The sequence below is a fragment of the Diachasma alloeum genome, unplaced genomic scaffold, assembly GCF_001412515.2.
Source record: "Diachasma alloeum isolate Michigan unplaced genomic scaffold, Dall2.0 Dall_scaffold_00503, whole genome shotgun sequence".
In the NCBI taxonomy this organism is placed as follows: Eukaryota; Metazoa; Arthropoda; class Insecta; order Hymenoptera; family Braconidae; genus Diachasma; species Diachasma alloeum.
Genome location: NW_021680635.1, coordinates 38831 through 53690, shown reverse-complemented (window position 1 = coordinate 53690; position 14860 = coordinate 38831). Strand labels below are relative to the sequence as shown.

At 43.3% G+C, this 14860-nt stretch overlaps 1 protein-coding gene across 1 annotated transcript; it reads right to left on the bottom strand.

The window, feature by feature from the left end:
* Nucleotides 1-10803: 10803 nt before the first annotated feature.
* Nucleotides 10804-11391, bottom strand: LOC107042683. Its single transcript, XM_015263832.1, has one exon. The coding sequence runs from the start codon at nt 11389-11391 to the stop codon at nt 10804-10806; it is 588 nt and encodes a 195-aa protein (XP_015119318.1).
* Between the last annotated feature and the right edge of the window lie 3469 nt (nt 11392-14860).

Genomic DNA, 14860 nt, shown 5'->3' with positions numbered 1-14860 from the left:
AGGAGCTCAATCCAATGGACGTGCCGATTTGGCATCGAAGACGAGACTCAAGAAATATCGGAAAAGACTTCATTTAGAGCCCGAAAACGACAGTGCAGCTCCGCTGCGTTTGCAATTTTGACTATTGAAGGCAGCGCGTGGCGTGCTAGCCCGGTAAATTGAGCTGCATCGACAGCAACTGAATGTCCGGTGGGCAACGAATAAGTCGAATTTAGTGAGAAATAAAATTACAAAAGAAATTAATTTTTTTGAATAAATTCAAAACACGATATTGGATATGAATATTAAATAAAATAAATACATACAAATATTATTTCATGTATGAGTTAATATATTCTTCAATAGATTCGTCAGAACGTCGCATACATGAGGATAAGCAATTCGTTCGTTATCAAATTATTTACGACTTGGGAATCCAACAAAGAGATCTCAAAAAATTATGTCATTTCCAACCTCAATATTTAATTGATCACATCCAATTTTCCGCACCCTCGCAACATTATAAAAATCCTCTCTTACCTCACACACGCTCCGTACAAACGATACTTATAAATAATCTCGCTCCGTAGGATCAACGAAAGGACAATAATAACTAGAAAATATCCTCGGGTAATTAAATCAAATATTTTAGTTCTCGGAATCCAGAACTTGTCAAATAAACTCACGTTTCGTAAAGACAAAATATAAAGTATCAAATAAAGAATACGTATCAAATTATCAGTGAGATAAGTTATGGAAAAAATGTGCTCTTGATAATCGACGTTAAAAATTGTACAAAAACACGAGCGGTCGCTTCGCCAGTCAACGCGCAAGAGACCGACTCCCTCGTGGTAACCTGCCTCGATGCTCCGGTGAACCCAGCGCCACACCTCGTTGTCCATCATGATTGATGAAGTGGTCAATTTAAATTCAAATCATTACAATATCCCCCTTTTGCATTATTTGGGGAACACAAAATGATGCAAAAACAAAATGATTATCAAACTTCTCTCGCTGGCTCCTCGTCAAGCCACTCTCAGGTCATACTCACTAGTACAAAGGCCTCTGAATACCATCACCAGCATCCACAGCTTGCTCTCCCTCCTCATCACCATAAGATGATTTCACATTGGGGACAAGACAACCCAGGTCCTCTGCCTACCAGAAATTCTCCAGCCAGCATCTCCAACATCATCAGACTGCTCGGTATGCTATTTCCTGGCCCTCACTAACCCACTAGTGCGCACCCAACACCAGCAGCGCCACCAGTACTCTGCAGATATTTTATTCTCCTACAACACTGTCTGGTCCCTCACTACCCATAGTGAGCCTCCAACACCATCAGGAACACACTCAGCACTCCCCAGATGTCCTTCCATTTTCATCTCAACAGTTGTATTTTAGCACAGCTGTCCAAAAATATCACAATAATTAGTGATACTCTCCCTCTCACTAACCCAAGTGAGACTTCAACATCTTCAGGAATACCATCAGCATGACCAAGCTGTCTCTCCAACTTCCACTCATCCCAGGTACTCCAGTAGCACCGTTGAGATTATCACAGTAATCAGTGATACTCTCCCTCTCACTAACCCAATTGAGACTCCAACATCCTCAAGAACACCACCAGTCTTCCCAATCAATTGACACCCCTGTTCTCACCAATCACGATTACCATTAGAATTTCATACTGATGCCCGTCCTCTAGGTTCGAATCCTCGTCCCTCAGCACGCTCGCCACGAGTTCGTCGAATATCTTACGCAGACTAGAAAATTCTATATGTCTTTCAGTCACAAATTAATTATATATAAAAACATATCACATATGGTTTCAGATTATCATACTTCAATAGTCCATACTCCTGATTTTCTTGAATTATCTGCCTTTCAACACTCATTCTTCATCATACATTTACGTTTTCATTGGAACAATAAATAACATTCTAACAAGATTGTATAAAGGCACACAGATGCAGCGAGAGAGACGTAAGATAGGCGACTACTCCCGATTATTTCGCAGGCTCTTCCTATTATATGTCCCCCTCAACTCTAACCCAGTATTTTTCTCCTCAAGAACAAATGCATTGGGACCTATCACACTCTTTATTAAATGTGGGCCCTCGAATAAATGGAAAAACTTATGAATGACACGATCGGCATTACTGCACAGGTGGGGAACTCTCAGGAGCACTTCATCTCCAACCTTCAAGTCCATTGCCGGCGGAACTCTCTGATAGTTTTTTCTCTGCTCAAAACTCTTCTGAATGCGTTCTTTAGCCAAACAAATCATTCTATCATGGGGCAATGACAACTTATTCTCTGGGTAATCTACAACTTTCCTAACCTGATCTTCCAGGGGCTTTCCAAAATGGAGCTCATATGGAGCAAAACCCGTACTACAATGAGTCGTGCTATTTAAATGCATTTCCATTCTTGGAACGAATTTCGCCCGAGAAGTATGTTTGGATGAACAGAACAACCTGAACATTCTCCCCAATTTCCTCATCACCCGCTCAGCAGAATTAGACTGTGGGTGATGAACCGAACAGAAGCTAGTCTTAATACCAGCAGCGATCAACTCCCGTTGCCATGCATTCGATCGAAACTGGGATCCATTATCTGCCAGAACTCTGAGTGGCTTGTTAACTTCGTTAGGATAATCGACCAAGATCTTTCTCAAAACTGTCTCCGTGTTTGCTTTCTTGATGGGGTACAATTTCATAAGTTTAGAGAAGGCGTCAAGAACCACTAATAAATATTCCACCCCTCCAATAGATCGAGGCAATGGGCCATAAAAGTCTACCGTTACCAAATCCCCAGGATTATTCGACCTAATACAACCATATTCCCCTTTAACAGCACGATTCAGATGTTTTGTCCTTTGGCAAAGATCACAACTCACAACAATACGTTTCACGTCCTTCGCCATTCCATTCCACCAAAAATTTCGTTGCAAGTGACTCAGTGTTTTGAACACACCACAGTGCCCGATTCGCTCATGTTCAGACTTTACAATTATTTCCTTCAACTGTGCAGGAATAACTAACCTCCATACCTCAGAATTCCTAGACTTGTGGATCCAGATACCTTGATACTCATGGAATAAATCTCCACTATTGGAATCTACTCTCAGATCAATATACCTCGTAAGTGGTTCATCTTGCTACTGAGCCCCTCGAATACCTTGTAGATGCTTCTTGACATCATCCCTCAATGCTAGGTGGTTGATACCAACCAGAAAACTGCCCATGGAATATTTCCTACTCAGACTATCACATGATAATATCTGCAAAATGGCAAACTTTGGAGAATGTTGGACGTGGAATTTGCCCTCAGGATTACGACTAAAGAAATCAGCAACCACATTATCGACACCACGACAGTGTTCGATAGTAAATACATACTCCTGGAGAAGCAAGTTCCAACGTGCCAATCTTGATGTGTGATAGGGCGACTTAGTGAGGAAAAACAAGGCCTGGTGATCCGTGATTATTTGAAATTCCCTACCAATCAAGTACATTCGAAATTTATCAATGGAGTAAATCACAGCAAGAAGCTCCTTCTCCGTAGTCGTATAGTTGCTTTCAGTAGGCTTCCAACATCTACTGACCAGAGACACTACACGGTGGTGACCATCATCATCAACTTGGTACGAAACACCTGAGATACCTATATCCGAGCCATCAGTTTGCACTCTAAATGGACAACCCAGATCATAATGAGACAATTGAATGCATTCTACAAAATTACGCTTCAATGCTTGGAAGGCTTCATCATGTCTCCCAGTCCACACCCAATTAGCTCCTTTCTTTAACAGTCCTCGAAACGGTTCAATACACCTGACGTAAGCAATGCTGAACTGCGGTAATAGTTGCAAATCCCCAAAAATTGTTGTAACTCAGTGCGATTTTTGGGCTTTTCAAAATCAAGAATTACTTGCAATTTACTCGGTTCAGGTCTTATACCTTCAGCTGACAGGATAAAACCCAAAAAAGGAACTTCTGAACAACAAAATTGTGCTTTCCCTAATTTAATAGTAAAATTGTGTTCCTTCAGATAGCTGAGCAACATGTCAAGATCCATTTGATGTTCAATTTCATTTTTAGAAGCAATTAGCAGATCATCAATATAATATGTTAGAAAATGATTGAATTTTTCCTCCAAGGCTAGACTGAGTGCCCTGATGAAGCCACTTCCAGCTGGTTTTAAACCAAAAGGGATTCTCGTAAATTGATAGAGGATGGATCCATGGAGAAAGGCAGTGGATTCGTTAGCTAACGGAACCTGCCAGTATCCACTGATCAGATCAAGTGCAGTAAATATCTTAGCCCCGTTAAACTTCTGCATAATATCTTGTATTCTGGGCGGAGCTTCATTGTCTCCTTCAATTATTGCATTGATAAATCGCGCATCCTAGCATACCCTAATCCCTTCTCTCGTTTTCTCCACTATTCTCATGGGATTGCAATATTGGCTAGGCGATCTTTCGATTACCCCCAATTCAAGCATGTGATTTATTTCTTTATCAACAGCCTCCCGAACAGCGATTGGCACGGGATAAGATTTCCTGACAACTGGCTTATTAGCCAGAACTCTAATTTCATGCTCATAAACAGTGGTACAACCAGGGTCATTGGAGAATACTTCCGCATACTTCTCCCTCAAACGAATCACCCATTCAGATTGGACTGGATCTAATATCGTAGAATACATCGCGAACAAACCAGATTCATCAGACTCCTTTTCTTCTTCCGCTTTAATTATAAAATCTTCCTCATAATGATCAATAATCCCCACTTCTGGATAAGCGTGGATTGTATTAATATCTAAAACACGAATGTAATGAATAGGTTCTGATGTGCCTCGATCGAACGACACAGATCCAGACCCCAACCGGACACCATGAACGGAAAGAGAATTATGTGCATAATCAATGACGAGTTTGTTATGCTGACACCAATCACTACCTAGCAAAAGCTTTTGGTTCAGACCTGGTACAATTAGAACTGGATAATTAATCAAAAGATAATCGATGTACAATGGTAATAATGTCTGTTGACGGACTACAGTCAATTTTTTTACTGACAGCCAGTGTTATCTAAATCCCAGTGACTGGTAATACATTCAGCTTATTCATTGAACTCAATTGTTTATAAACCCTTCATAGATGCCAGTTATCTGACTCCCTGTATCCAACAGTGCATTAATTGGTGAATTATAAACCTTGACACTAACTCTAGGGCATGTACCAATAGGCATGCTAATTTTATTCTCCTTTACTTTTGATCCACGAACTTCATTACGGATATCATCCACAAAATGAATAAAATTGCAATTAGGCACTGCCTTGTTAGCAGTCAACGTATTAATACTGTACGAATTCTGAGAATTACTCTGCATTGATTGACTAGCAGATGGTTCATAGTGAGAAGTGAAAAATTGAGTAAATGGGTGTGAAGAATTCTCCAAATTATTGACGGGAAATTGTCGATTCAAATTAGGAGGAATACGAGGCAACCTCGTATCAGGAAGCACAATAGATGGAGATACGCGTATGTGATTGGTGTCCACACGAGCAGGTCGCTATCCCCCATTCCCCGATCGAGCTTCTCTATTTCTCCCCCCAAACCTGTTGACATAATTTTCATTACGAATTTGTGAATAATGATTTGAATGATTGTTTTGAACAGACACGGGTCCCTGAACATTCCACGGAAAACCACTAAATACCTGTCCCACCTGAACCTGGCCTGCACCTCTACTCATGTTATTCATCTCAAAATTCATTTGTGCGATATCTAGTTGAGCTAACCCCTGAACCACTGCTTGAATATTCGAATAATCCACCGTAGCCATCGCCACTGTGACACTGGGTGGCATTTGTTGGATAATAGTGAAATTCATTTCATACTCAGACATGAGAGGATCAAAATATTTGGCTTTGTTTACTTGAGAATCAAAGTACTCCTGCAAACTTCCATCCCCCTCCCCATACCTACGAATTAACCATTGACTTTTGTAAGCAACCCGAGTGGGAACCCAAAAACTTCTCAAAAATTCTGTCTCAAATTCTCGCATCGAGGTTATCGGTGGCTTAACGGCTTGATACGACGATTTTACTCGACCTGTCAACATTCTTTCAAGATATCCTAACTGCAAATCCCTAGTAATGTTCTTGAGGCGAAAATAACTTTTTACATCCTGTATAAATTCTTTAGGATTGGATTTGTCGTTAAATTTTGGAACTTTTGAATTTGTCTGCATGTAGGGCATCTGGCTAGCCAGACCCCTAACGATTTGTTCACTCACATTGTCATTATTACCTCCGAAATCTCGAACACGTTTACCCGTTCCTCGAGCTGTGTTATCGTTTTGTCCACGATGCATCATTTCCGTTTGCAAGTCTTCGTATTGCCTCTGCATCGCTTCCGCCTCCTCACGCTGCCTCTGTGCGTTCGCTGTTAATTGTTTCGTCTTTTCTCTCTCGGCTTCTAACATTTTTCTTAACTCCGTCAGTTGCTCATCCATTGTTACCCTCAAACAGTTTAAATTAGAATTAGTATTTGAAAATGGTATTTGATTTTCAGTTTTACTCGAACTTGATTCACCCGTAATAAAATTGTGGGATTCTACGTATCTATTTAAATTTTCGATTTCAGACTTTTGTTTCTTTTTCTTATTTCCTGTCGACAACCCAGTTACAATAACACCGCTTTTGTTCGAGCGCGTGACTCTGTCTGTACGCTGTGTTGACATCAACCGTTTTGATTCAGGCTCAACTGTACCGCGACAAGGTCGCGGGAGTTATGCCACAAGTCAGGCGCCAATGTAATATTATTTTGTTATTTCAGGTTATTTCTTGCTTTAATTTTCGTTTCCTTATTTTTTAAAAACAGTATCTGAAGTGAATTTCTTGCTTTCCCATTGAGATAGTTCCTTCAGTTCAACGATAAATATTTTTCAGTTAGTATCTTGGACATGAATATTAAATTAAATGAATACATACAAATATTATTTCATATATGAGTTAATATATTCTTCAATAGATTCGTCAGAACGTCGAGTACATGAGAATAAGCAATTCGTTCGTTATCAAATTATTTACGACTTAGGAATCCAACAAAGAGATCTCAAAAAATTATGTCATTTCCAACCTCAATATTTAATTGATCACATCCAATTTTCATTTAAAAAATCCTCTCTTACCTCACACACGCTCCGCACAAACGATGCTTATAAATAATCTCGCTCCGTAGGATTAACGAAAGGACAACAATAACTAGAAAATATCCTCGGGTAATTAAATCAAATATTTTAGTTCTCGGAACCCAGAACTTGTGAACTTAACTCACGTTTCGTACAGGCAAAATGTAAAGTATCAAATAAAGAATACGTATCAAATTATCAGTGAGACAACTTATGAAAAAAATGTGCTCTTGATAATCGACGTTAGAAATTGTACAAAAACACGACCGGTCGCTTCGCTAGTCAACGCGCAAGAGACCGACTCCCTCGAGGTAACCGGCCTCGATGCTCCGGTGAACCCAGCGTCACACCCCGTTGTCCATCGTGATTGATGAAGCGGTCAATTTAAATTCAAATCATTACAGGCTGGAGTGACGAAGACCTGGCTCATCATCAGCGATGACGTAAGCCGGTTTCAGCCTGTCAATGGAGATATTCACGTTCTTGCCCTTGATGTGGACAATGAACATCTTCTGGTTGCGGCGTATGCCCTTGAAGAATCCTTGGTAGGACATCTGGAGAGGTCCTTTAGGAGCGTCATGCCGGGTGAAGACTTGCTCCGCAGTAGCCAGGTCTTTGAACACAAAGGTCTTGTGTTCTCCGTGGCGTTTGATCTTGGCGGGGCGCAAGTTGGCAAACTGCTGACGGAGCTCCTTGATGTAGTCAGCCAGGTCGTTCTGGTGACTGACTCCTCGAGGGGCGAGAAACTCTCCAGGTAGGCAGAGGGGTTTGCCGTAGGCCATCTCTGCTGCTGATGCCTGGAGATCCTCCTTCCAGGCTGCCCGAATCCCCAAGAGGGCTGTTGGGAGGACTTCTATGCCCCGCTCGTTCTCGTGGCATTTGATTGCCGCCTTGAGTTGACGATGAAGGCGTTCAACCACGCCGTTTGCTGCTGGGTGGTAGGCGGTTGTCCTCAAATGAGTTGTACCTGTTAAGCTGTTAAGATGCTTGACCAGGTGTGACTCAAAGTGCCGTCCTTGATCGGTGGTGATACGAAGGGGAACACCACAGCGGCGTATCCATCCCTCGTAGAAGGCTCTGGCAACAGTGCGAGCTTCCTGGTCCTCCAGTGGGAATGTCTCAGGCCATCGGGAGAAGCGGTCGATGCATGCGAGGCAGTATCGACGACCCTCTGAGCTGGAGAGGATGATGAGGTCGTTGTGGACGTGCTCGAACCTAGATGATGGTGGTGCAAACGATCCTACTGGAGCTGACACGTGACGTGTAACCTTGGCTTGCTGACACTGGATGCAAGAGCGAGCCCACTCGCGACAGTCTGCCTTGATGGATGGCCAAACGTAGCGTTGTGTCACCAGTTTGACCGATGCGTTGATCCCTGGGTGAGCCCGAGTGTGGATTGTGTTGAAGGCTGCTCTGCGGAATGGTGGTGTCAGGAATGGCATTGGTGATGATGCTGACGTGTCGCAGAAGATAGCTACGCCTGCTCCTGGAATCTAGACTTTCTTGAGTTGCAAACCAGACCCTGTGCATAGGAATGTCTTCAGCTCCTCGATATCCTGCTATGATGCGGCCAGAGCTGTGTCCAGGGGCTGTGTGACTTCCTCGATGCGGGACAGTGCGTCAGCGACGACGTTGTCCTTGCCGGAGACGTGGCGGATGTCAGTGCTGAACTGACTGATGAAGTCGAGATGACGGGACTGCCTGAGTGATGACTTCTCTGGCTTCTGGCGGAATGCGAAGGTGATGGGCTTGCGGTCGGTGTATATGGTTAACGTCCTGGCTTCTACCATATGCCTGAAGTGTTTGATGGCTAGGTAGATTGCCAGGAGTTCACGGTCGAATGTGCTGTATTTTCTCTCCGCTGAGCTGAGTTTCTTGGAGAAGGCTAGCGGCTACCAGTCCCCGTTGATGTGCTGCTGCAACGCTGCGCCCACGGTGTGGTCGGAAACATCGCAGATGAGTGCGAGCGTAGCATTGGCCTTGGGGTGAGCCAGGAGTGCAGCGTCTGTGAGGCTGGTCTTGCAGGTGGTGACGGCTGCTTAGGCTTCTGGAGTCCAGTTGATGGGCGTTTTTTCCTTGATGTTGCCCTCCAGAAGTCCGTTGAGTGGGGCCTGGTCCTGGGCAATTCTGGGTATGAATCTCCGGTAGAAATTCAGCATACCCAGGAACTGGCGAAGCTGTTTGGCTGTCTGAGGTGTTGGGTAGTCCGGGATGGTTTGGACGTTCTTGGGCAGCGGCCGTGTGACTTCCTTGGACACCAGGTAGCCCAGGAACTCCACTTCTGGCTGGCCGAGAACGCACTTCTGTGGGTTAATGAGGAGGCCATACGACGGGAGTCGCTCGAACAGGATCCTGAGGTGTTGGAGGTGCTGCTCTGGAGTTTCTGACGCTATCAGAATGTCGTCGATGTAGCCGTAGCAAGTCTCGCAGTACCTCGTCGATGAAACGCTGGAACGTCTCGGGTGCATTGAGTAGACCGAATGACATTTACGGAAATTCGAACATGCCGAACGGTGTAGTGATGGCCGTCTTCTGGATGTCTTCCTCAGCAAATGAGATTTGGTGGTACACCCGGACCAAGTCGATTGTTGAAAAAATCTCCTTGCCCCGGAGCGTCTGGGAGAAGTCCTGGATGTGGCGAACGGGACAGCGGTCTGGGACTGTACGTTCATTGAGTGCACGGTAGTCTCCGCAGGGTGTCCACTCATCGTTCTTTTTCTTTGCCATGTGTAGTACCGATGACCATGGGCTGTTTGAGGGTCGAGCAGTGCCAAGTTGAACCATGGTGTGGAATTCCGTCTTGGCATCTGCGAGTCGATCTGGAGCCAGTCGTCGGGGTTTGCTGTTGACCGGTGGTCCTGGTTTAGTCTGGATGTGGTGCTTGGTGTTGTGCTGCGGAGGCTTGCCTGTCCCGTCGGGTCTGGTGAAGTTGGGCAACTGCTGGAGAAGCTGGTGGTACTCTGATGTGCCTGTCACTGTCTTGATGCTTGGCAAGTCGACTGATGCGACTTGACCGAGTGAGGTGAGTGAGGTTAGGGAGTCCACGAGCCTGCCGTTGCGTAGGTCTACCATCAGTCCGAAGTGGAATAGGAAATCAACTCCGATGATAGGTTTGGAGACATTGGCGATGACGAAGCGCCAGGGAAACGTCCGCCGAAGTCTCAAGTTGAGTGCAATATTTACAGTGCCGTAGGTGGGGATGATGCTTCCGTTCGCTGCCGAGTGGTCGTAGATGGACTTCCGCTGTGGTCCAGGCGCTAGCGGTCGTGGAAAAACACACAGGTCGGCTCCGGTGTCGATCAGGAAACGCACTTCTGTCTCCTGATCGGTGATGAAAAGGCGGCAAGTTGTAGGTCCTGAGTCACTAGCCACCATTAGTGACTGCCTGTCCTGGTTCCCGAGGTGGCGAAGTTACACGGCTGCGTGCAGTTCCTGGCTTGGTAACCAAATTGCCAATGGTACCAACATGGACCATCAATTCCTGAGCGCCGGTACGTGGTACGTGATCTGGATCTGGATCTCGAACGTCTAAAGCCACCACCACCTGGATTTCCTCCGTCCGCTCTGCTCGTCCGCTTGAGGCTCTCGTTCTCGCCTCGCATCGAGTTGAACTTCTCGTCAAGGGAGAGCTAACTGAGAGAGTTTGAGGCTGACGAGTGTCTCAATGCCGTGGGCGCATGTCTCTGTGATCTGTGGTGCGCCTGGTGGGATCCTCGACTTCAGAATCTGAATCCTTTGGTCGGCGAGTTCTGCGGCATCCTCAAGAGCAGAATTGCGTTGTGTGGCCAACAACGCCTGGGCGTCGGCCGGGAGGCATGTTATCCATAGTGTCCGTAGTGTGTCGTCAGGAAAGCCGGCTCCTGCCAGATTGCTTAGGTGACGCAGAAATTGAGACGGTTTCATGTCTCCCATTTCCGCGCCCTTCAACAGTCTCCTCGTCTTCTTTTGCTGAGAGGAGCTGAGGCGTTTAATGAGCTCCGTCTTCAGGTGAGTGTAAGGGTTCTCCAGTGGTGGATTGAGAATGATGTCTCTCACCTCGACGGCGTGCTTCGACTTGGAGAGCTTGCCACATATGTGTCCGAACTTTGTCACCTCGGAAGTGATGCCGGCTGCGTGGAAGCTGCGGTCGGCAATGCTGAAGAACAGCTCTGAGTCTTCAGGTGTAAACTCTCTTAGTTGAAGAGCCACCCGACCGATCTTGGCCATTCCTTCAGCCCAGGAAATTCTGCTGTTGCTCCGGGGTCATCATGACAAGCAGTGGCAGGACGGGGTCTGTGATGATTGCCGGAACCGGTGGAACGGCCGCTGGGTTGTTCTGTTGCTGCGGCAGTGTGTCTCGCTCCAAGATCATCCGGTCCTCTGGGTTGCTGACTGCTCGATGTTCATGATTAGAATTTTAGATCACGTCGGAGTCACCAATTTGTGGAGGTGAGCAGGTTGACGAATAAATGTGAAGTCCAGCGTTGAGCGAAATTGCGTTTTATATTGGAATTGAATCTTTCTTTTCACAACGGTGAGAGTAAGTTGTAGGTAAACTTGTCCTCTGTGCGAAATTGATTCGTCGAGTGATGAATGAGTGAATGATTGACTGATGATGAGTGTGGAAAGTGCGATATTTAAGGAGAGTGCAAGGTTGTGATTGGTGGAAAAATTGGAGAAGGGATAAGTGAAATCCTGGCTTCCAATAGGTTCGGCGCTGTAAGTTCCCGCCGGTGAGCTGTGATTGGCTCGGGGGTCCCGGCGGGGACTTTTCCGTCGTAACGTCACAGGCGCCTTGCAGGTGGACGAGGGATTATGGTCTCCAGGTGATGATGAGGGATTAGGACGCGCGGCGGATTATAGTAATAACCATAAACGCAATGGAGTATTTCGGACAGCGTTTATGGTGAGGACGGACTGTTTATGGTACGGAAGTTTTGAGGATTAGGTTTCAATTTTCTGTGTGAGAGAGACGGAATTATTTGGGAATTGGCCCACTGTCTAGACAGGGGCATAATGGAAACGCAGTCGCCACAGTCTTCTCCAAAGCATCCAATTTGTGCCAGATCCTGCAACAGCTGTCATTGCTTCTCTCCAACACAGCTTGCACTTCAGCATTGCATCCATCCTTTCCCGCAACTGGAAAGAGATTGTGAAGTTTTTTAATTTTGAATCTTTCATTGGACAGCCATTGGACCAGCGATAGCCAAATTTATAATATTTTATGACGATTACTTTTGGAGCCCTTGAATAGATAACATCAACCTTAAAATTTTTTGCGGAATTAAGTATCATCAATTTAAATATTCAAATTTTCAAATATTTTATCAATCAATAATTTGAGGTAGGAAGATTGACGATTACTTCTGTAATCGAAAATCCCCCTTCAAAAAAAAATCGAATTATTCACTTAGTAGTAAATTTACAGTTTCATATCAGCAAATTTTAAATAGTTCATTATTCGTAAAAATCAGATTATTAATATTATATTATTTGAAAAATTAAATCAACATATTTTAAACCTTTAATAATGTAAGGGTCAAATCCGTGTAATATTACAGAAATTTAATATTGATGGGGATCCCTGCATTGGACCTTCAATGAGACGAAAATTTCAACAGAATAAGTCAGCTTATTCTTCATGATTCACCGGAATTATGTGACAAAATCTCATTTGGTAAAAATCCGATAATTTTAAAGGTCTCGTGATATTACTACGAAAAATATTTTTTCATTTTTCATTAAAATAAAATGAACTAGCAAATTACTATTTCAATTGTTTTAGAGCAAAAAAAATTAATTAATAGATAAGTATGGCACAGTGATGTGCCTTCTCCAACTTTGGTTCCAACTTTCATCATAGACTATTAGGAAACAATTTGATTAGGAAAGAATGAAAATATTCGGTTGTAGCAATAAAAAAAAGGTATTCAATGAATTTCAAGTTACATCTTGCATTGGATGATTGTGATAGAAAGATTGAGAGTGGGATTCGTCTAATGGCGACTCAACTTCTTGATATCTGTAATATGAATGAATTTCCACATTAAAAAACAGATTTTAAGTTTAAGAAAAATAAAACCATAACAACATTGATATATTAGACTTCTTAATTGGAACTTTGATCAAGTTGGCGTACATGTCGATATTCTACGTGACAAAATAAGATGAGAGTGCGAGAGCAACTTTTCGATCCGGTGAATATTGACCGAGACATTCACGATTGAAAACTGAATTACGGGGGTCGAAAAATACAACATGCGTCGCGACCCCTTATTGTTACCGCCAACTTCATTCGTCATTTGTTCTACGATGAAAAAAATGACGAATTGGAAAAATGAAATAAATGAAAAAGAAGTACAAACAAACAAAACAAAATGCATGGAATATGTTTTTATTTGTTTTTTGAAATTATCCCCCCTCAACATGCTGACATTATCCTGAATCCTGTTGCGAGACCAAACTCTCCTCAGGACAATCCTGGTGGAAAACCTGGAGACGAGCCTTCTCGTCAACCTCCAGACTCTCCTCAGGACAATCCTGGTGAAGATGCTGGAAAGAATTTGAGTGGTGCATTGAATACCAGGACGAAGAATCACGTTTTGTTGACACTTGCCGTGTCATCTTGTCTTTGACACTGGTTCCAAGGATAAAAGTAATTACTGGTCAAGATAGGATCAAGTGTTCAGTACGTTTTGGAGAAGTTTTTATATGGTTTGTTTCGAAATCCTATCCCCTGAGGCTGTGTACTCTACCTCGTCAAGCGTGGTGGGGTTTAAAAAAAAACAGGCTGTGTTGTCTCCTTTCAGCTGTCCCAGGTCTACTGCATCGTGAAGGGTTGTCGAAGTGGAAAAGTGAATTGTTCAATCGATAAATACAGGCGTTCAGAATTTATAATGATTCATTTTCCCTATTTGAACACAACAAAACCAAATTCTTATTAAAAAAAATTTCAAAAACTCTATAATTCATATTTTTCATTTCAAAATATCTCTCTAAAACTAGTCATCTTATCAAAAAATGTCAAAAGACTTTTTTGTAGAGAATTCAAAGAGCTACGAAAAAGTTTTATTTACATTTTCTTAAATAAACCTCTTCCTTCAGAAGTCATTGTTCATTCATTTTCTATATTTAACCAAAACGTCTTGGAAGTCGTGACACCAACAGCGAATGCATGTCTATTTCGTTTTTTTATACAAATATTTTTTATATATGTACCAATGAATGGACCATATATAAAATTCATTTATTTATGTATTAATGAATTTTCATTTACGCCAAATAAATAGTTTTTTGCATAAACAAATAATCAAAACCTCCGTAGAAAAGCTCCATTTTAATTAGTGACTCGAGGGAATTTGTTTGCAATAGAAGAATGTCTCGCTCATTTAAACAATTGTTGGAACTGTGTGCCCCGCACTTCTATACACTTTTGAGCCCGTAAACATATTTGGGCCGTTGCTCGACGGATCATGTCTGGTGGGATGGTCTCTGCAACATTGAAAATTCTCTCTTCCAGATCCACAATGTCTTGAACTAGTGTAGCATATACATCACTTTTCATCTTGCCCCAGAGAAAGTAGTCAAGAGGGTTGAAGTCAGGAGAACGAGCGGGCCATCTCCGCCAGGGGCTGTTATTCCCTATTCAACGATTCGGAAATCTTTGATTCAGACAATTAACAACCATCAATGCTCG